The 24,676-nt window shown below is 32.0% G+C and overlaps 1 protein-coding gene across 1 annotated transcript; it reads left to right on the top strand.

The window, feature by feature from the left end:
* Window positions 1–1,603: 1,603 nt before the first annotated feature.
* On the top strand, window positions 1,604–24,298 carry LOC139491681 (myosin-G heavy chain-like). The gene is made up of 6 exons (XM_071279492.1): window positions 1,604–1,740; window positions 14,809–15,150; window positions 15,976–16,353; window positions 17,565–18,509; window positions 19,254–19,341; window positions 23,821–24,298. Exons 1-6 carry the CDS (start codon window positions 1,692–1,694, stop codon window positions 24,269–24,271), a joined length of 2,253 nt encoding a protein of 750 aa, XP_071135593.1. The 5' UTR covers window positions 1,604–1,691; the 3' UTR covers window positions 24,272–24,298.
* Window positions 24,299–24,676: the final 378 nt, after the last annotated feature.

The following is a 24,676-nucleotide window of genomic DNA, read 5'->3' as shown; positions in this document are numbered from 1 at the left end:
GCAAAAAAAATTAAAAAATAAAAAATGCTGAAAATAATCTTTCAATTCCTAAAAAAAATCTTGAAAATTTAATTAAAATAGTAACCAATGGCAATAACTCCTATAAGGTATCAATTTACCATTACGATGAATTAGTTTTACTTGTATCAATTTACCATTACGATCAATTAGTTTAATTTATTCGCAGATTTTAATTTGCTGAACATTTTTGTTGGATTTAGAAAAGTTTTCAAGATATAGTAACCATAAACAGAGAAGTTTTGTGAAATTTATGATCATTTATTATATGATCATAGGCAATAATTATAAATACATAGACAAATTTTGCTCGCTCGTAATTCACCTCACATGAGCTTATACATGAATTTCACGTGAATCGGAATTCCGATCAATCTTGAGTGAAATTCTTGCAATTATATGTGAAGATTACAAAAAAAAAGGTATTTTTCATGATTTAAGTTACATTTCAAAATTCAGATGTTATTTGAATTCACTTGAATTTCAAGTGATAAAAAAAATCATGTGATTTTCACGTTATATCAGTTCATGTGAGTTTCACGAAGAATATAGAAAAAACCAAAGGCTATTGGTATCTATACATGACCTGAATCAGTTCATTCATACGCTCGTCTGAATTTTTCGTCACTGAATCTGTTTTCGTGTGAATGAAATTCCCTGTGTTGGGTTGTCCGAATGGTCTTATTTCGTGGCAGGTAGTGTTCAACAAACCTCATATATTATATTCATCCATAGATATAGGAAGATGTGGTGTGAGTGCCAATGAGACAACTCTCCATACAAATAACAATTTAAAAAGTAAACCATTATAGGTTAAAGTACGGCCTTCAACACGGAGCCTTAGCTCACACTGAACAACAAGCTATAAAGGGCCCCAAAATTACTAGTGTAAAACCATTCAAACGGGAAAACCAACGGTCTAATCTATATAAACAAAACGAGAAACGAGAAACACGTATATATTACATAAACAAACGACAACTACTGTACATCAGATTCCTGACTTAGGACAGGTGCAAACATTTGCAGCGGGATTAAACGTTTTAATGGATCCAAACCTTGCTTTGTCTGCTTGAGTTATATACACACATAAGCCAAAAAACTACATTTTACCCCAATATTCTTTTTCAGCCAAAGCTCACAACAGGTGAGCTAAAAAGTTAGAAAATAATACAGAACAAAGCGACGCTAATATCTTGTCACTGTTAGTATGTATATGGAAGTTTTAATCGGTTGGAAGATGTATAATAAATAGATAATTAGGCCTACATAAATTGACTATTAACTTTCAGATTGAACTTTTTCTGGTACATATCTAAACCATATATCTGCACATAATATTTATTTATATAAGTTTTTTGTCACTGATTCAGTTATATTGAAAGTTTTGTTGTAATCGAAACCGTTATAAATATTTATGAAGAAAACTATGTACACATTTGAGTTTAACAGCTTTTAAGTTTTGTCTCCTTCAGGCAATGATCACACATTATTGCTTGGTGTAAACATTAATTAGACACAATTGTAAAAACATACATCAATGTTTGATTGATAGATGAATGATCCATTGTTGTACAATCTTTTGTTTAAGATTGAAATTAGTGTTGGGTAAAAACGTCATGAGGGTGGAAATTGCTGGGAAATAAGTGCTCATTTATATGTGAATTACCAGAATGAGAGTTTTGATTTGGATAATCCTTTTAGAATATTGTGCTTTGATCAGTAAGTTAAATTATTTCTATACATGAGCCAATCGATGTATTATATTTCGCATTTGATAATTAAGGAAAATAAAACGAATTTCTCTTAATTATAATGAATAGTTTCTTTTTAAACTCGAAACATTTCCTATATTGTATACTGAACAGCATAAAAATAACATTTTCACGGACCAAGCAAAATAAGGTTCATTGCAAGGAAAACAATTTAACTCAAAAGCTGGTAAAAACCATGAACAATATTAGATCAGTCCAATAATATATTTGCATTTTGCCAAATTTTTGCAATTGTCATTTCTTCTGCGCCCCTGAATTGGTCACACACACAATGTGCCAATAAACTGGTATCATATATTATGTTTTATTTAATTAATTGATACGAACACAGCTATACATGTAGCTACCCTTCAATCTCCTATTTGCCATGCACCGAAGAATGAATTGAGAATTCGAGGAAGACTATCGCATAGAATAATTTTTTTAAACAATTTCCACATAGACATCATTAGAACATTCACATTTTATACATGTACGTAATGTAACGTATACCATGACTATATCTAATACTTTTAAAGAAAAGGGTCCAGTTCTTAATATATGCCGATATGAATATCCATCAATTAGTTTTCTTGGTTTCTGTCGTGTGCAAAAGATCCATCTTACTGCATCAAAATTATCTTATATATCACCTGCAACTGACTGACGTGTTTGGTGTCTATTAACCAACTTCAATGATAAACCATTCCGTAAACTCATTGAACACCGCTGACTGGGCATATATGTCATGATATAGAATAAAGATATAAGAAGATGTGGTATGTGTGCTAATGAGAGAACTCTCCATCCAAGTCACAATTTGTACAAAGTAATCCATTTATATCAAAGTGAAAGTACGGCCTTTAACACAGTGGCCCCAGCCTTCACTCACACCGAACTACAAACTAAAAAGGGTCCAAAAATGACCAGTGTAAAACAATTCAAACAGTAAAACCAACGTACTAATCTGTATAAAAATAGAGAAACGAGAAACGCTTACGAACAACATATACAAACAACAACCACTGAACAACAGGTTCCTGACTTAGGATAGGTGCAAACAAATGCAGTGTGTTTAAACATTTGAATAGTTGTTAGACGTTCATTTATATAATATTAGTTCCAAAATAGAAGAAATATTCTCTTTCTGTTTTCGTCTTCTGATAGACACATGCGAAGATAAATTATCTAAATTAATTTAATGTTATATCTTGTCATTTTTAACCAATTATGCAAATTTGATATTTATTTGATATTTATTTCCTGACGCAGACGGAAACTATCATATTTTTTTCGGCGTAAACGAGCGTTTTTACTTCTTTTTTAATGTCGCAAAAGCCATTAAAACTTCAATCTTCAAATTTGACTGTGATTATTGTTCTTTTCACATAAAGTTGAGATGAATGAAGTCTATTCTATTTCCCTGTTTCTTTTATACAAATAAATTAACATACACAGTATAGAATTTAAGTACACACATATAGTGGTTACCAAAGAGGTCATAGGTATTTAATAATTAATAAACTAATGTCAGGAAAAGATCGATTAAAAAAATATGTTAAAAAAAAAGGAACGATCAGTTTGGATTCTAATGAATTGATTCTATTTGATGTTCCTACTGTTATTGAGGACTTCGTCATCATATATTAATCGTATCATTATTTCAACATTGCATATAAACTATTTTATTCAAAATATGAGTAAACTGTTGATAAAAAACAAATTCATCTTTAATCATATTAAGTAAAAATAGTAGTTTCATACAATTATATCGATGTTTGTGCTTAATTCCAACTGTATTACCAGTCAGTGGGCGTTAAACAGTCATTCAAAATCACCAATATAACAAAGACGTAACAGTTGAACAGAGAACAACGCTACTACTTTTATTTCCAGTACTCTCGTCATGTTAACAACGATGAGCTAATAACTCACACCTTACGGCAAAATCAATACATCTCTTACTGTTGATTTATGTACAAATTACGTACAGTATGCAAAGATATTCATTGTCAGATCTTTAGATACAGAGAAAAAAGCGAGGTTCGCCGAGAATTTACCGTATTTCGTTGCAAACATGAAGTTCTAAAACTTTATAATATATTTTCAAACTAAATTGAAACACATTATCAACTCTGATTTTAACTCCTTAGTAAAAATAATGAAACAAGAAAACTTGGTAAATTATAAGAATGATAATGAGTTATTTATTTCATTTTTTTTTATCATTATTCAAAATAAAAATAAAAATTTGTTCATCATATATGTGTTGGTATCTAAGGACACCATTCGTTTACAATCGATGACATATCAAGTGATAGTCATTAGATGATCATAAAAAGTGTCCTTATATTTATCTTAGGATATTTTCGAAAACCATCCCCAGGATACTATATACGTAGACGGGGCTTCAAAACTGAATTGGTAGAGGGTGCTGCTAGGGTTCTGTTTCCCAACCCCATTTCATATATTTTAGATTTTTAAATTGTAAATCATTCCATATTTTGTATAAGTGAAAATGTAACCTTTTCCAATAGCGGTTGGGTTTCGTGTGGTGTGTTGGGTAAATGGAATTTCAAAGTCTCATAGAGGGGAAAATTTGTTGATAAAAACACATCCACACTAAAAAAAAAAGATGACAGACAAGAAGAATATACAAACAATCAAAATGAGGCTCAGATTCCGTATGTTATCCTACGGCAACGCTTTCGTGAGAAAAATACAAGCAACTTTATTGTCTTTATTATTTCCTTACCTATTCACATATTTTCGAGCTGAACATGTGACTTATTCCGGCGGCACTATTTATCACCTTGTATATAGGAAGTGCCACCCCGAACAAAAATTTTGAAAATAGTACTATTAAGATAATTATGATAGCAGTTCTTTTACTGCAAAAATACATGAAAAATAGTGAAGATACAACAACACTATAAAATATTTTTCTCTGAACTAACAAGACGTAGACGCTATTCTAATAATAAGCGAGTGAGGAGATAAAATAAGTAGTTCTGACAAAAAAGAGAGAAGAGAGAAGAAATCACTTATTATAGTTTTATAGGGAGATAGACTATTCAAAACAAAAATTAAAACATGAATAAGGTCAACTTCTTACACATTAATTGTAGAAACGTAAGTATATACATAATTGGTATAGACAATCATATTTAATATGACATAGTAACATAAAGCCATTTACAAATATAAACAATTTAATATCTTTCATCAATTGAAATTGATAAGTTGAACTGTGATTTATATAAAAATTTGGTGAGCAATATATGTGAAAACGCATCAAATGGTATAGTAGTTCCTGAGGAAAAATGCGATGAAAATAATTGATACATGGTCATTCGGTGGGCGTATGACATTTGCGCCGATTTTGAAAATTTTCATTCTTTCATTTGCGCCGATTTCATTTTTTCATTTGCGCCGATTTTATATTTTTTCTTAATTGGATTTACAGGTAAGTTACAGGTAAGTTCATACTTTTACATTGGCTGAGCACAGAGTATACAGACAAATCAAGTGACATTGCAATTGGTAAATGGCTATCCCAATGTTTCGGGTTACGGTTCCTTTCCCTAAATGAAATCGATGACTGCTTCACGTTTGACATTGTCTGACGCTCCTTCTGATGGCAAATGTCATACATTCTTAGACAACGTACAAGTACACATTCCATAACGGCCAACCAATTCGTGATGGCGTCCATAAATTAAAGAAGGAATTATTTCAACTTCACCATTTGGAACTCTTGGTTTAATAGCTTCCTTGTGAGAAAATGCAAACTCTAGAAATGTCCCCACAAGTACGTATGCCAGACAAAGAAAAGAGACCTTCGTTATCGACAATTTTGCCAAATATAGAAGAAATAGAGACGAAATCATAAGAAAGGAATACATTAGATGTGTTGCCTATACATACTCGGCAAGAACAGATTTATGATTTGAATGTATTCCGTTTTTATGGATTTAAATGCTGCTACATATATTTTTAATTCGTCATTTTAGTATAAACAAAGTTCTTTTATCTTAGGTTTTTTACTTCTTGATTTTAAGCAGGAGACAACAGTTATATACATGTTATGATTGACAATTCATAACACATGTACAACTCGCTAACGGAAGAAGTCTTTAATGATAAATGAAAATAACATTACTGTGATGGAGAGGTGTCTCATTGGCTCTCATACCACATCCTCTTATACCATTTCACCTGTAATTTACCTGTTATTTACCTGTAAAAAAATCGGCGCAAATGAAAAGAAAAATCGGCGCAAATGAAAGAAAAAATCGGCGCAAATGAAATGCAGATCGGCGCAAATGCAAAACGCCGCATTCGGTATATACAAGTATTCGATAAACAGGTAGATGTTGAGCTATAAATCTTAAAAGTCATCGCACGGTTAAGTATCCTTACATAATACTAGATTTCAAATTTCAAAAAACCCAGATTAGTAGTTCTTATAAAATAATGTGACACAACTTCATGAAACTGCTCTTCAACTTTGTATTTGTTTGGCTGTATAAATATTTTAATATGAACGTCACTGACGAGTCTTATGAATCCGAAACGCGCGTCTGGCGTACTAAATTATAATCCTGGTACCTATGATAACCACCGACAGAAAACGGACGGACAGACGGACGAACGTAACCCGTTCTAAGCGGTCCTTTCGAAGTTGGGTATAATAACCATAAAAATTAAACAACAGATAGATAATCAGAGAACAAAACTTAAAGAAAGATAAAAACTTATTTTCGAGGAAAATGTAAAATCGTGTGTCCATAAGAGACATACGCCGGCGTTTCATCCCCGCAAGAGTGTGATGATCGAATCAAACAGTTAAAGTGAATACATCATTTTACTAGATTCCTTCAGATTAATGATTTACACCCCAAGGTTTACAAAACATACAAGGTAGGTCTAACATTAGATGTCAGTAGGTGCAAGTCATCTTGTATCTAAACACGTTTTAGTTTGTATAGAGCATTTCGTATAACGTTAAACTTTGTCCTTATAATTTACAGACTTGCTAAATATATAAAACGGTCATCTTCACTAGCAATTTCGTAAATTCACCATTAAAAGTTCAATGATTGCAATTTGCCAAAATGTTGTTGAATGGATCCACGAGAATATGATATTATAAAGTGAGACTACACTTAATATTTGTCCTTTTTTCATTTAGAAAAGTAATTATTACCAAAATATCGGTTTTTAAATTGTCAAACATACAGGTTTGATACAAGGAATACACGTTCCAATATTAACAATAAAGAGAAAATTTGATATTTGGATTATGATATAAAATAAATTTAAGATTTCAACAACAGTCACTAACAGATATTTACTATGCGGTATGGGCTTTGCCAAGTTCATTATTGAAGGCTGTACGGTAACCTATAGTTGATAATTTCTGTGTCATTTGGTCTCTTGTGCAGAGTTGTCTCATTGGCAACCATACCACATCTTTTTTTTATATTGAGTTTTTTCTTCCAACTTTGTAAAAACAAATCTAACAATATTTAGTTTAACAAACTTTGAAATCGATAGGAAGTACAAATGAAGGCATATAATAAAGAATTATTTCGTAAACGGATCATTTTAAAAGAATTTACAATTCAATTCAATTCAACATTCTCAATAATATATAATATAAGATTACATTTAGCGTTAAGAAATATATAGATATAAGAGACTACAGCTGATGATGAATGCAAAATTAATGTAGAATGTGTTAGACCTGAAACATTTGAAAGATAACAGGATCGCGATGTTTTTGGTCTTTTTTCATTATGAATTTATTTCCTTTTGTTTTTTGCGAGAAAAAAATTTTGAATTGCAGATAAACTTGACTAAAGAACGATACGAGTTCTATTCGATAACAACCAAGCGCGAGCAACCCTTCTCAAATGTAAAAAAGACCAACGTTAAAAAATATTTTTCACTTAACAGTAAACGAAATATGCATTGCACATGAAAATAAAAACGTTGCAGAATCCAAATAACTCAAAAGTCTTGTTTTTTTTGTAATTTAAGAGGAATTTTCTTATTGTAATATTTGCAGTAATGTGATCATCATTTTGTATTTGACCATTTTTATGTGTGCTATCACACTTTCGCCATATTTGTTTTAAACTTTCGTACCACAATGAATATATGAATACACAAATCCTCGGAGGCGGTTTGTATGGAAAGCCAAAACTGTCTTGTTATGACCATTTTTCATTATATGATGTGCACTTGTCATTATATGATGTGCACTTACCTTTATATGATGTGCAAACACCCTTATATGACGTCCAAATATGCTTAGATTATGTGCAAGTATCTTTATATGATGTCCAAAGATCTTTATATTATGTCTTAACATCTTTATATGATGTCCAAACATCTTTATATGATGTGCAACTACACTTATATGATGTGCATACATACTTATATGATGTGCATACATACTTATATGATGTGCATACATACTTATATGATGTGCAAATGTACTTATACGATGTGCAAATGTACTTATATGATGTGCAAATGTACTTATATGATGTACAAATGTACTTATATAATGTGCAAATGTACTTATATAATGTGCAAATATACTTATAGGATGTGCAAATATCCTTATATGATGTGCATTTTCCCTTATATTATGTGCAAACATCTTTATATGATGTGGTTGTGTCATTATATTATGTGCTTGTAATCTTATATCATGTGGTTCGGTTCACTTCATTATATGATGTCGAAACGTCATTATATGATGTGCTTTCATCGTCGTTATGGTCAATGAACATGATTACGATTAGAATGATTACTGTCTACGTCATAACTGATTCCGATCTGCTTCTGCAGAATTGATATAAATCCGGATCAAATCTTGAGTTATTTAAAAAAAGAAAAACCTTGACATGTTTGTTCCTCGATTTAAGATGAAAAAAATAACACCAAATATTGATGGAAAATTGTCAAATTATGAATTTTAATCGATGGGTCTACAATAATGAATATACGGGATCTACAATAATGAGCATACAGTGAACTTATTACGTTTTAGAAAAACATCTTTAATCTTTTAAGCGAAAGTGCATTTTTAAGATAAAGTGAGACAGTGCATTTTAACAAAAATTAACGTTTCAAACATTTCGGCGAAAGATTAAGATCAATTAATGCAGGAACTAGTTGAAGAATTTCCCGGCAGCGGCGAAAATAAGATAAAACCAATTGTGTAGCTCTTATTTATAGCTTGGTGTTCGGTTTGAGTAAAAGCTCCGTGTTGAAGGCCGTAATTAAACCTATAATACTTTTTACACATTATGACTTAGATGTAGAGTTGTCTCATTGGCACTCATATCATATCTTCCTATTTCTATTCATTGCAGAAGACACCAATGAACTCAAAGTCAATTTTAAAAATATTTTATAACGATAGCTATAATATTATCCTCTCTTGCATATATAATTATACCGGTATGGATGATTGGTTAATTAATTTGTTGATTGATGCTTTTTAACGCCACTTTCAACACTATCATGCTAATTCGTGGAGGTGAGTTTATATTGATGGAGGAAGCCGAAGTCCCCGGAAAGAAACACCGACTTTCGGTAGGAAAAACTAATAATTCTATTCAATTGAGATTGGAGTCGAGCTTACCTGCCACGTGTGGGATTTGAACTCACAACCTACATGTAAGTGTTGACAGGCTATATACTTGGACCACTCGGCCACCGAGCCACCCCCCCCCCCTTTTCACCCCCAAAAAAGGAATGAAAAGAGATATGGGATTACCTTCAACTCGGTGCATGACATTTGCTTGCATCTTTTTATTAATATGTTTTCATGCATTTATTGCACACTTACATGATTATGAATGTATGTTTGACGTCTAGCGGAAAATTGATGTATAAAAGACTATGTGGTATGATTGTCAATGAGATAACTCTCCAGAGGCACCAAATGACACAGAAATTAACAACAACTATAGGTCACCGTACGGCCTTCAACAATGAGCAAAGTCCATACCGCATAATCTGCTATAAAAGGCCCGAAATGACAAATGTTAAACAATTCAAACGAGAAAACTAACGGCATAATTTATGTACAAAAAATGAACGAAGATCAAATACCGGTATGTAACACATCAACAGACGACAACCACTGAATTACAGGCTCCTGACTTAGGACAGGTGCATATACGTACAGGAAAATATTAATGTGAAATGAATATTAACCCTGTTTGTAATAGACCGACACCCTGAGTCGGATTTTTAATATGCTACTTCGCAGAAATCCATTTCACCTTACGGTGTTACCTGGACAGATTATTCTAATTCCGAGCCGAACAAGTCTTTGATTTTACTCCTTAATTTAGCAGGGAAGCAGCAAATATCAATTTTAAATTCTTTGGTTTTGAACCGGCCGGAATTCGAACCTACGACCAGCAACACTAGAGGCTAACATGCTACCATGAAAGCACCGCCACTAGACAGTTACTCGTAATATAAAAGGAAAGCCGTTCAGATATACAACTCCGTAAACAGGGCTAACATACTGACCATTGATTTTTTTTTAGGATGATTGCGAGTGAAATGGGGCATGTTTTTTTTGTAAATGTTTGATTCCAAGTTTCTTGAAAGATATTTTATCTTTTTCAGGAGGGAATCAAAATAATTGTTTCCATTGAAAATGAGAGAAAATATAAAACAATAATGAAATTAAAAAAAGACTATATTATTTTTTAAAAGAGTTTTTTCATTAAAGTCGAAAAATATGTTTGTCCTAGAACAAGGAAGTACACGTCCTCATGCCCACACTTCATGTTTACATCACGATGACCGTGAGGGCATTCCGATGTATTATCGCAACAGAGATTTGACTTTCGATTTTGACTGGTACATGTAACCGATGGTATTAAAACGCAGACATAATCGAGTGCAAATGTTGCGTCGTTAAAAATATATTTATACATTTGTAAGTAATATATATGCACACGTACAGAACAATTGTGTTAACGCATGCAGAAATAATATCTCAAGTACGTTTATGAGGGGAAAATGAATGCCTACATAAATCCAAACTATTAGAAAATCCGAATTGTTACAGAAGAGTTTTCACCATGCACTTGCACTGCACTATTATTAGAATAGTAGAAGAGAATGTTATAGCATTAGGATCAAAATAATGTATACATGTAACGGTTATATACAAATATTAATTTAATATAGAACAACAAACCAGAGTATACTGATTTGTCTCACTACAATATAATTGTGATTACGGTGAGGTTGAATTCCCTGTCATTTATTCATCATCCAAGCACGAACTTGTCTCAGAAAAAAATATATCTCTGTAAGTTAACCTCACTTTCAGGTATTGAGATGTGATTTTCTTTTAGACAAGTGCGTGTGACCATCCACGAGAACTTGCGGTCATCCGATATTCAGTACTTCAGTCCTTTGATACTGTTTGTTCTAGTAAATATTACATCAGCCAATGAAATTCAGCCTTCACATTTTGAAGGTGTAGATAAATCCGACAAAACCGAGAATCCCAATGGTCTTTAAACAGAAAATAGAATGGAGCGTTTTCAGATCCGCGTAAGCATAGCATGGACATATATGTACCCAATATTTGTATTTTAATTAGATTTGTGTCTGAATGAACATAAAACACTGTATTTATTTTTTGTTTACTGAGGCCTGGTGGTCTCTGACAGATGGAGAGTTGTGTTTTCAATTTTTCTAAGTGAAGATTTACGGCGGTGACTTTTAATATTTAGCGTTTATTTATAAAACTACAATAGATTAAAAAAAAAATAATAGTGCAATGTGTCTGAATATATATTTTATGGTAAATTTTAAGGTCCCATTTTGGGCAATTTGGCTCTTATGAGTTTTGTTGTTTTATTGCCTATTATCTTGATACTTGTTTATAGAGAAACCTTTTCTTAGTAAAGTAGTTTTCTCGTTTGAATTGTTTTACATTGTCATCATGGGGACTTTTATACTGAATATGCAGTATGGGCTTTGCTCATTGTTGAAGGACTTACGGTTACCTATAGTTGTTAATTTCTGTGTCATTTTGGTCTCTTGTGGAGAGTTGTCTCATTTGCAATCATACCACATCTTCTTTTTTTTATATTATAAGAACAGATTTAAAAATAAGTAAATTATAATTATTGTCATTTTCAATTTTCATCATTGGTGGTGGGGGCGGGGTAGGAAAGATGGGAATTCCTCTAAATTTTTACCGTGAAATAGGGGGAAAAATCATTCCAAAGACTTAAACTTTACATCCCCCCCTAAAAAACCCACCAGAGAACAATTACACACACCTTTCTCAATACAATTGTTCGTAATAACAAAAAAAAAAAAAAAAACGCATTGAATTACTTTTGCATTATTTAAATTTAAAATAGCACGTCAATAGTGGATCTAGAACTTTAAGTGTGGAAGTTGTTTGCGACTTGGAATTTAATTTGGATATGCCGTTTATGGTCTCATTGGTACTTATCACACCTTCATTCAATATTACTAGCTTCAGATTAAACATACTCTGCTAGAAGAAATTATTTTGTTAAAAAAATAAGGATTTAGATTTTAACAGATGAGGCTAAAATTGACGTCTTTCGAGTCAAAACTATTAATTTTTACTGGGGGGGGGGGGGGGGGGAGGAGTACGATGAGGGTCGAACCCTAAACAGTTATGGCAAGTATGGACATAACCATTCCAGCTTTATACTGGTCTGAATTTGAATTAATTCATTATTCAATATCTGACACATCATAGGTTTGTGACACATTACCTATTATATTGTCCAATATCCGAAATCTTAATATATTGCTAGATTCAACATATCAAAGAACCCTAAGAATTGCTTGTTTTAAGTGCCGTTTTTGGCCCCTTATTTCTAAAAAGTTTTTGTCTGGCAACAAAGTATTAACGGACAATGAACACATCGCAAAAACATTGTACTGCGTCAAATCTATTGAATACCACCATTTTATTTTAAAAAAAAATCAAAATCAAAGGCTCCCTTAATTTCTTCCTATCCCCTCTTTATGGGGTTGCAAATGACCGGTCCATTATATAGGTCATTACCCAGTTTCGTGTCTTTCTTCAGAAAAGTGATATATAAAGACAAACTTCCACAGCTAAAATGATCAGCAAAGCAAACTTTACGAAACAATGAACATACTGGAAATTCATGTACTTACTTCTTTTAAAAAAAAAGCCGCTAACGCAAGATATAAATGTATTGTCAAATATAAGCCTAGTACAATGAGCATAGAGCATGGCATACAAGAATCATTTCTTTAATTTAATAACTTTAACTGTATGCCCATTATTGCAGACCTCGTATGTTCATTAATGTAGACCCATTGATTAAAACTAAACTTTGCAATTCACAATTTGACAATTTTCCAATAATATCTGGTGTGATATTTTTCATCTTAAATCGAGAAACAAACATGTCAAGGTTTTTTTCTTTTTACATCTCAACCATTTTCCAAACGATAGCTACAGATTTGATCCGGGTTTATATATTGTGCAGAAGCAGATCGGAATCAGTTATGACGTAGCAATAATCATTCTAATCGTAATCATGTTCATTGACCATAACGACGATGAAAGCACACCATAGAATGACGTTTCGACATCATATAATGAATTTAACCGAACCACATGATATAAGATTACAAGCACATAATATAATGACACAACCACATTATATAAGATTACAAGCACATAATATAATGACACAACCACATTATATAAAGATGTTTGCACATAATATTAGGGAAAATGCACATCATATAAGGATGTTTGCACATCATATAAGTATATTTGCACATCATATAAGTACATTTGCACATAATATAAGTATATGTGCACATCATATAAGGATATTTGCACATCATATAAGAATGTTTGCACATCATATAAGTATATTTGCACATCATATAAGAACATTTGCACATCATATAAGTATTTATGCACATCATATAAGTATATTTGCACATCATATAAAGATGTTTGGACATCATATATAGATACTTGCACATAATACAAGCATATTTGCACGTCATATAAAGGTGTTTGTACATACTATATTGACAAGTGCACATCATGTAAAGGTAAATGCACATCATATAATGACAAGTGCACATCATATAAAGGTAAATGCACATCATACAATGAAAATGATCATAACAAGACAGTTTTGGCGTTCCATAGGTTTGGTAGAAAGTCCTCATGCTTACCCTAATTGGTTTGTTTTACCATATGTAGTTGACCACATTATACTTTCATAATGATTTGACGATTTTACGGGAATTATTGGAATTCCACCTATTTTACTCAATAACCATAATGGCACTTTGTGACACTACTCTTACGACACACTTACATATATATACTCGATATGATTGTTTACCATTATATATAGTTTACCATATGATGTTGACAATTTTTGATGGAGTAAATGAATGGTTATGGTAACCGTAACAATGATAACCCCTTGTGACTAACCGTTTTATTCATCATTCAAAAATCGGTGGGGGACATTTCGCTACGACACATCAATTCTGTTCACTTTTACACAAAAGATTAATTGTAAATGCAAAAAGGGCATACAGTTTCTTTTTTATATCTGTTTTATATTTTTTGTATATCTATATGATTTAATGATCTATATATAAGATCAAATCCAACCAAATCAAACATTCTTTGTGTAAAACAAACAAAGTGTAACAAATCAAAGATATAATATCAACCTTCATCATAATAATGTAAAGAAATGTAGAATAAAACCGTATGAAATAAGCGGCTTCTGTCCTCAGTCCTAACGACAAATTAAAAAAACAAAACCGATCAGTTTAAGATGTAATGTATAGACAGATTTAATTTTTTTCAAATCCTGAAGGATTGACACATCGAGTTTAACTGTCCGTAAAAAATCTTTTTTTAGAAATAAGATATAAAAAAACGTCTACGCAATGATACCTCATTTCTCATATATTTTAGACGGCCTCACACGTTACACTTGTTTGACTTCAATTGGACGAGGATTTATTGATGGTTCATCAGAGGAAATTGGACTTGGAGGAGGAAGAACCATGTCTGGCTCCTTATCATGTGACAAACCAAATTCCAAAATACTTGTGACAAGAATTATTCATGGATTTGGAAATTTCAGAGCATGCGCTAACTCCGATCAATCTTGTGACAAAGAAATGTATTCCGACACTACTATTGCTTCCCAATGTGATGGGCAAGACTCATGTTTTATACACACATTTCCTGAATGGCTGGAACAATGTAGTATGATGAGTGACTTTGTTCATGTAGAATATGAATGTATTTTTGGTAAGTTGACATATATTTAGTAAACAATCATACGAAAGAACACAACATACTGATTAGAATCTTTGTCGCTTTTACATTTTAGATATTTAACTTTTCAAATATTTGGAATTGAGTAGGATTGCATTACAAAAAATGATACAGAAATGCAACGTTTTTGGGTCCTACATCATTAACTTCACAGTTTTTTCGTTCCATTCGACACTATTATTTAGGTATTTAATTTATGATTCAGCATATATATATATTTATATCAGTATTGGTGATTAAATACAGACAAAATGATTTCTATTGGTAATCAAGATCGTTCTAATACTGATAATAACGCTTTGTAGTATTTTTTTGTTATTAAATTGTCAAATATAATATAGTCTAGTTTATAGAAAACAAAAGATATGGGGTATCCATTCATGACGCAATATCAGTACATGCACAAATTGTAGAACATTTGACAGGACAGATTCATCCACTACGAAATTCTTTTACAGCACCAACAAAATAGAGATCTAAATAACTCTTTCTCCTTAGAGGTCAATGAACAAATAGTGTCACAATAGAATAGAGTTGTGAATAATATTATACTAGAATGAGGACTTAGTTTTATTCAGCATATATAACTGATACTTTATACAAATCAATAAATGCATGCACATAACCCATAAGTATGTTTCACGCACACCATTGACTGTAGGAGAAAATTATGTTTTCAATGCAAAAATAGAACCAAATCTTATGACATTTTCATCAGTCAGCAACATTGTAGAATGTTAAATTCTTGCTACAATACTTACAGATATATTTTATCATATTTATCCTTTTGTTCTTCAGATACTTCTTTATTTGATGTATGTCGTGAAACTACCAAGACAGTCACAGACACATCAGTATATGTCGTTTCGCCGAATGTATTTAAAGGGCCATCATCTCGGAATTGGAAAGTTTGTGAATGCATTATAAATTCAAGGTTCACAGAACAAGTAATGGCAGACTATATCCATTCCGATGTGTTGGCAAACGGCGATAAATGCACTGCTAACCATGTTCTAATAGAAAGTAAGCGTTTACCAAACCAAACAACGATTGATAAAACGGTAGAAGTATGTGGACGCCGTACTGTAAGTAACCAGATGTTCCAAGGCTCTGTTAGACTTACATACAAGAATAGTGGAGGTTCTAGGGATGATGGATTTCTAGCTAAATTTAGAGGTAATGAACGTGTATGAAACTAAAATAATGCACTTGGAATATCAATCTTTTCAAAAATAGTTAATTATGCCTTCCTTATTACAACACGGGTGTTACCATGTTTAAATTCTTGTGACATAAGTTTTTAAACATTTTCAAGTTTATTTGTGTTTGATTTCTACTATTGTCACATAAACCTATAATACCTGTTGGTCAACCAATTTTGTCAAAACGACTGTCCTGTAAGCGGGAGATTTAGCTATTAATAAATAAAACCCAGTTTAATCCACAGTTTTCTTCAGAAAATGTCTGTTTCCAATCAGGAATATGATAGTTGTTTTTTGTTTGTCAATTTCCGTTGGTTGATAAAAGTTTAATGTTTGTGGTTTGTCAGACTTTTTACACTTTACCTTTTTGTATTTACCTGACATTTTGGTAATTTTGATAATACTTTTTTCATAAAAGAAATATTACAAGCATTTACAAATTTGCAATTCTGACTTCTTAAAAGAACTAATTACAAATACTAGTAAACGCATCTTTATTCATGTATCCTCGTGTCAGAAGATTTAGGCGCGTGTGTAAAAAGACAAATAGTACCTATAGATTCGCAATAAGTACAAGTCAAATAAATTAAAAAATGAGGAAATGAACAGGTTTGAATTCCAATACCAAAGGCATTACAACAGATTTTCTCTTCTACCTCCTAATACTCTGTTGTATCTACTATTCAGCTCCTGTTATGAACTAACTGTAATTGAAACCGTAGAAGGTATTTGATTAAGAAATTTCAGATGCCAAAACTATCATATAAACGTTCATTTACCCTCGTTTTGACTTACAAACTTATACAACAATAAGGTTAAGTTGTGTCATTCTTTCTTCAGCATAACGATTTTTAATAACTTCTTGATGGCTACCAGATTTATTAAAAGAAAACGGAACAATTAACCTAGACAAACCGTAGAGTATTATTATGTCCACGACCCATGCAACTGATTTTTACAGGTTTAAATACTAGAATACACGAAGAGTGAATATATAAAGAGTTTTAAGTTTTCAACTTAGAATATGTAACGATACATGTTTCTGTCATATATTTGAAGTATTTATATCAGTTACTTGGAATTGTTGTTTAAAAAATATCATTACAAATTTTACAAATTCACTATGTTATCAACATATAGATTTCTTAATATTTAGGAACGATAATCTTTTACTGTTTTTATTAGTTCCACCATTAGACGAAGGTGCCGAAATAAATATGCAATGTGGACCTGTCAGAACAGGTGACGAGGGAAGCGATGATACTCAACCAGAATCTTCTCAATCTGTGCAAGGGTTCAAATCATTTCGTGGGAATTTTAATGATAGATCAGGTGGTCGACAATCCGTATGGAATAACCATCCAGCAATGCCACCGTTTATAGGTTCGTCTATTACTCCATGGGGAGCGCTTGTTCCTCCATTCGGCAACCCACATTTTCATGGATGGCAACAGCAGTCACCACTAAACAGAAACAATGCAAATCCTTGGGGAACCGGAAACAGTAATAATTCAAATAAATGGAACAGTCAAAAAACATCTGTTAGCGGTTCACCTTGGGATAACACAAATCGAGGCACTTCTACAAACCGTCCATGGCCAAGTCAATCTTCTACAAACTCTAGGAATATTAATGATTTACCTTTACAGTCGCCGAGAGATCCAAGAAGGTTTTCTTTAAACGAAGCACATAGTTCTCCATCTGCAGGTCAGTTAGGTGTTACAAATCCTCCAAGACAACAGACAGCTACTAAAGTTACGTCATCTCAATCAGATCCAAGAATCATGGCAGTAGACAGAAGTCCTGGTTTTATTCCATGGACACAAACGAACCCGAAACCTAAAATAAAGAACGGTTTCATACCTTGGACATCAGTTAAAAATCAGAAGACAAACGTTCAAACAAGCGGCGCGAATATCCAGACTGATACAATACATGTTGCTCAATCCAAAACCCCAAGAGTACAAGCATCAACTGAAGGACCACGTCTTCCATCATCGGTCCAATTTGTCGGTAATAAGCAGTCCTTGAGGATGACTGGTGAGGCAGCCAAGATAAACAATGATACTGATCCATCGCCACCGACACGGCTAACAGCTGAGACTGATTCAAAAAGGAATTCATCAAAAGGTAAAAAGTGCATTGTATATCCAATCAGATTGAAGCACAAAGCTTGTTTAAACTGTGGTTAAATGGTCTGTATTTTAAAATGGCCACACACAAAACTTAAAAAGCAGATTAGAAAACCTTATAAAAGTGCAACGTCCAAGTCGTTTAGGATTATCAAAATGAAATGGTAAATTTAATGATTATTTTGCTGGAAATCTGATACACTTTTATTGAATACATGACATGAACAATATACAAATATAATGTCGGAAACATATAACATCTATTTAGAGCCTTACAATATGAAAGAAAAGCGAGGCTTACTTTTCTCTTAATTCAATTCACATAATTTTGTATCTGTCATAATTGCTGCTATGCTTCATGCATTCAACTGTGTTTTGACCACATCATTTCAAACAAAATTATTGAAAATAATAAATAAAATGAAGGTCATTGCCTAACTTGTTAAGAATATTTAGATTGTTGTTTAAATTTAATTGACCGTATAGGCATTTGCGTATAAAACAATTTTAAGAGCTGCATTAAAATTAGAATAACCGTACATTGTCTCGAATTTGTACTAGTTTCTTTCTGTGTGGTGAAGTACTATTCACTGGCTATTCGCATCGGGAAAAAAGTTGTCTGCTTTACTGATAACAAAATCAATATTTATACAAAAAAAAAATAAGGTTCAATTTGTCCTTATTTGATAGTTTATATTTGATTAACTTTTAGATTCATCATAGTAATTACATTTTTTTGTAGGAGAAAGTCTAGCATATATCATAGGTGGAACAGGCGCTGGGTTGATAGCGTTCTGCTGTTTTGCATGTTTCGTAATGTATGTAAAAAAGTAAGTAAACAAACGAAAACTACCACAAAAAGTAGATTATAGTTTATATGTTAATGCCAACAATAACATGGCATGCAAATACTTTTGACAATTTTAAAAGGAAGACAACTTAGTTAAAACTGACATTTAACTTTTCTTTAATGTATGATACCGGCATAATATTTCAAGCCATACAAAAGCAAATAAAAACACAAAACCCGATTTTAAATGGATTTATATATCTTAAGTCAACTTTGAAATATAATGGAATTTGATGCGACTGTCATACAAGTGAGTGGTTTAGCGCTATAAAATCAAATTTAATCCACCATTTTCTACATTTGAAAATGCCTGTACCAAGTCAGGAATATCACAGTTGTTTGATGTGTTTTATCATTTGATTTTGCCATTTGATTAGGGACTTTCCGTTTTGAATTTTCCTCAGAGTTCAGTAATTTTTGTGATTTTAATTTTTGACTTACAGAGTTAAAACCCTAAATTAGTTAAAGACAAAACTGAAATTGTCTAACGTTGACTAATGCTGTAGTAATTGTAACATTACGCGACGTCGTTTTTCAACATCTGTACAAAAAGTCAGACCTTTGTTCATTTTTTACATAGATAACATTTATTTAAATGCCTTTTTTTTTAAATGGGCAATGTTTAGATGAATGATTATATATTTTTTGGCATATTAAACTTTTTTCTTCATAATCATTTACTTATTCAAAGTATAAACGTCACATATTTGTCCTTGCCCACGACTGTCAATTATTGCAAAATGCGTTTCCTCTAGCATGCTCAAGATTTCGTCAACTATGTCTAGGCATATAGCTGTCGCGTGTGAAGAGCCGTTACCGAAGTATTTTACTGCAAGAGTTTAAATTTTATCATCCCGCCTTCAACTATTATTTTTTCAAACTACAGTTCGCAATTATCTATATGTGCCTTTAAGGAAATGAGCACATATTTATCAAACTGGCGACATTTTAAATATGTGTCGTTCAAGCGGCTTTTCATGAAATTATCTTTGTTTGGATCATCGCTAACAACAGCAACTGTATATCATCTGTTTTCTAGATTTTTAATTTCAGTTTCATACTCAGATTTTTTAATGATAACTTGAAACTGGATTGTTCATATTAGATAGTAAAATGATTTACAATCATTGAAATGCCATTACGAGTATTTCCACATGCATCTAAATCCGTTTGTTGGATGCGTGGAAATTACTGTATGTATTTAAAACAAACACTCGTACTAGCAGAGACAATTGTGTCATCGAGAACATGCCTGCAAAAAAACACTCTTCGTTCTTGTAAGCAAATTTTCAAAAATAGTCTTCCCTGAAACCAAAAGCATATTATTTAACAAATCAAGCTGTCGATAGTTTTACTACACTCTTTGAACACTTCTCATATTCACAGGTGGCGAATTTGTGGTGTTTGTGGCACTTACTTATAAAACCCTGTGTCAAATCAAGTTTTGTCATCTTTTCTGATTTTAACTTATCTTTGTAGGAATGATAAACGGATATTCTACAAACTATCTTCTATCTTGGGCAATAAACAAAAATAAAAACATCGATTTTGTAACTTCTCTGGGCTCTAACAACTTTTTTGTTTCAATTAGAGTTTTTAAACTGTTTAACAACGGAATACTTTCAAATGGTGCAAATTCTGATTGCATTGTTATTCACTTTTAACTTTTTTTTTTAAGTCTGATGTCTAGACATGTTTGCCTTGAATGACATTTTATATTCCAATGCCTCACAGCAGTTAAGCATTGGTCTTAATGCATAGACGAAAGCTGTGATTCCAATTCGTCGATTTGTTCATATGCTGCATGCATCAATTCGTTCTTTTGTAACTTTGATTTGCAATATTGCATAATTTCACTGAAAGCTTTGATTATATCTGAAATTTTAATATACATGTAGTGATTAACAAGATAGTTAATGGTCAATTTAATTATCCGCCGAATATTTACTCGACACTTGTTAACCTAAAATATACTTTGATCATGATCACAGCAGGATATCTCCGGTATTTACATAAAACAGAGATTCTTTTATTTCATGATGTAGGTGTGATAAGGAGGTGAAGTTATGGCATAGTTATACAATACATTTCATTATGAATTCATACTTAAACTAAGGTTACAACTCTCTCTCTAACAAAATTGAACTTTGATTGTTTCGGCTGTCCCGTTTGTAGGAACTTGTTTGTAAGCTCACAAATGATATATATATATATATGTCGTGTACAAGTTGCGATTTTGTACAGGTTATAACATGTACAAAAATATTGTACATGTTATAACTTGTATAATGCAAAAATACAAGTTATAACATGTACAAAAGTACCTCATACATGTTATAACCTGTACAAAATATTGCTTAAAAATGGTTTTAACTTGTACAAAATCGAAAAATAAAGATATTTTTCTATTATCGCAACAGATGATATTGACCTCAATAACATTTTCATAACTTTTGTATTATTCCTTCATGTTATTGTGTTTTGTCCTTTTTTGATACAGTTAATGTCCAGGGGTCGGTATTACGAAGCATTCCTAAGACCTGTCATAAGACATATCTTAGGACATGTCTTATGATCCTCTTATGACTACCTATGGACATATCTTTATTTGATGAATTATAATTGTGAGTGTCCACTTTGAAGGCAGTAGTAAAATACTTTCTTTCTAGTTGACACTAAAAGACATAAGAGGATAGCCAGGATAGATGTGTCTACAAATAAAATTAGGAATTGAAATGGGGTATGTGTCTAAAAGACAACAACCCGCCTATGGAGCAGACAACATCCAAAGGCCACAAATACATGCTTTCAAAGTAGAGGATATATATTTAAAACATCAAAATGACATTCGCCTCATGCAATGATCTTATAGTTTATAAACAAAAATTGAGTTAAATATTTACATAAGTCATGCTGAAGGCCAAAAATGTTGTAGAATAGATCCAAAGATATTGATAATGAAGCGTGGTCCAATGAAAACTATTTCAGCTCTCTCTTGCTTTTACAGAGTAATCATATAAGACATTGTTTTAGTCTTTGCATGCTATAAAAACGAGTGGGAGGAGTATTTCCCAAAATTATTAGGATTCGTTCTTAAATTTTTTGGAAGAATTTAGTTACTAGTATATAATGTAATTGTCATTGAGGAATGCACGCTTTTAGTAAATAGTTTCACACTTATTTAAGCCATGATGGACTGCATAAAACATACAATTTCATGAAAACACATTTAGCCAACATAAGTCATGAAAAATATATTTCTGAAACTTTGTGCTCATTGTCCTCTACAGAAAAAGACACGTTCTGGCCTATTTATTGTTTTTCTTTATGCATTGGTGAATTTAAATGTATATTTTACTTCATTAAGATTTATTTTAAATTTTGTACAAGTTAAAACCATTTTTAAGCAATATTTTGTACAGGTTATAACATGTATGAGGTACTTTTGTACATGTTATAACTTGTATTTTTGCATTATACAAGTTATAACATGTACAATATTTTTGTACATGTTATAACCTGTACAAGATCGCAACTTGTACACGACATATATATCTGAAATTGAGGGTAAATTATATGGCCTTCCAAATACCGTTTCGATCCCTAACATCTCTGAAGAGACATATATTGTCGAAATCTAGATCTGGTGTACAAAAAAAATTATTGACACCTTGTGTTTATGGCATAACATCTTGGCCACAAGTTTATCGTTTTCTGTTTAGTATTAAATTTACATTAAGATCCATTTTGTTACACCTGGTGATCAATTTTATTTGGCAATCGCCAATGGCAGTCAGCAGGGTTTAAGATCATCAGTTGTTCGACCTGTTAGTCAAATGCGTTTTGTTTAAATATACTTTTTAACTTTTTTTGTCTTTTGAAAAATGTTGTTTGTGCTGTATTTAGACCCTTCTACAACGAAATTTGTTTTACATGCACACGTATAAAAATTGCGGTTTTTATCCAACACAATCATAGGTTTGAACGTAGTTTTCAATTTAGACTCTTTTTTATATATATATATATATATATATATATATATATATATATATATATATATATATATATATATATATATATATATATATATATGCTTTCCAAATTATTGTCTTTGAGGGTACCAGATGGAGATTATTATAAAATTTCACGCTATAAGTTCTCCAACATAGATGTATAGTTTTTCTTATATTGATACATAAAGAAAAAAATAAGATGTCAATTCTGTCGTTGTTTTCAACGCGTTTGACCAAATAAACTCATATTAAACGAAGAGACGTGGCTCAATGCATACTAGAAATATATGTTTACTATCATAAAAAATAATTTGATCAAGTTTTACCGGTATCTTAGCTTTTATGAACATCTATTAAATTAAGTTGTAAAGTCTAAACATCATATTCTAAAATAATATTCTAACTCTCAGTAAGTCATTTCAAATGTATATGTTGTATGTTTACAGAAGAAAGTCTAGAAGCAGAGATGAAACACAGCAAAAATCGTGTGATACTAAACACGCTTGTAATGATTCAATCAGCGACGATCCAACTTACGCAACACCCTCTGAAGTAAGCCTCCGTACTCCGTGTCCTGCGCTTGATAATGACGCTTACGTGGAAGATCAATCTTCCGCTAATACAGTAGAGGTTAATGAAGAGAACAGAGATATTGAACAAACTTGTAATGATTCAATAAACGGCGACCCAACTTACACAACACCCTCTGAAGTAAGTCTCCGTACGACGTGTCCTGCGCTTGATAATGACGCTTACGAGGAAGATCAACCTTCCGCTTATACAGTAGAGGTTAATGAAGAGAACGGAGATTCAGCAATTATTACATCAATATCAACACAAACATATACAGACTATACAGAAGAAAACTCCATTTATGATAATAATTTTAAAAATTGAGTTATATTAAATTTTTCAAGATCCAAATTCTTTGTTAGAAATCCCATGGTATAAAATCTTTTTCGCCTTTCTAGTCGCGGTATGCGAGACATATGTTAAGTTGTCTGCTTAAGTAAATTTGATAAGCACTACTTGAGATAAATTGATGATATTTCGTATGAAGTTGCATTACCATCAGACTATCAATAGACATATCAGTTTGGTGATTATTTTAAGGCAATGACCCCTTGGTCCAGTGACTTTGTATCAGCAATGTTGCTGTCCATTAATTTCTGAGTGTTATGCCGACAGTCAAGACACATCTCTGTCAACAGTTAATTGTTCAAGTTCCTCCTTACAAAGAAAATTGTGCGTATGTCCTACATATTCAACAAAACACCTAACCAGAAACGCACATGTAAAAAA

Source organism: Mytilus edulis, chromosome 10, assembly GCF_963676685.1.
Source record: "Mytilus edulis chromosome 10, xbMytEdul2.2, whole genome shotgun sequence".
Taxonomy (NCBI): Eukaryota; Metazoa; Mollusca; class Bivalvia; order Mytilida; family Mytilidae; genus Mytilus; species Mytilus edulis.
This window is presented reverse-complemented; position numbering and strand designations above follow the sequence as displayed.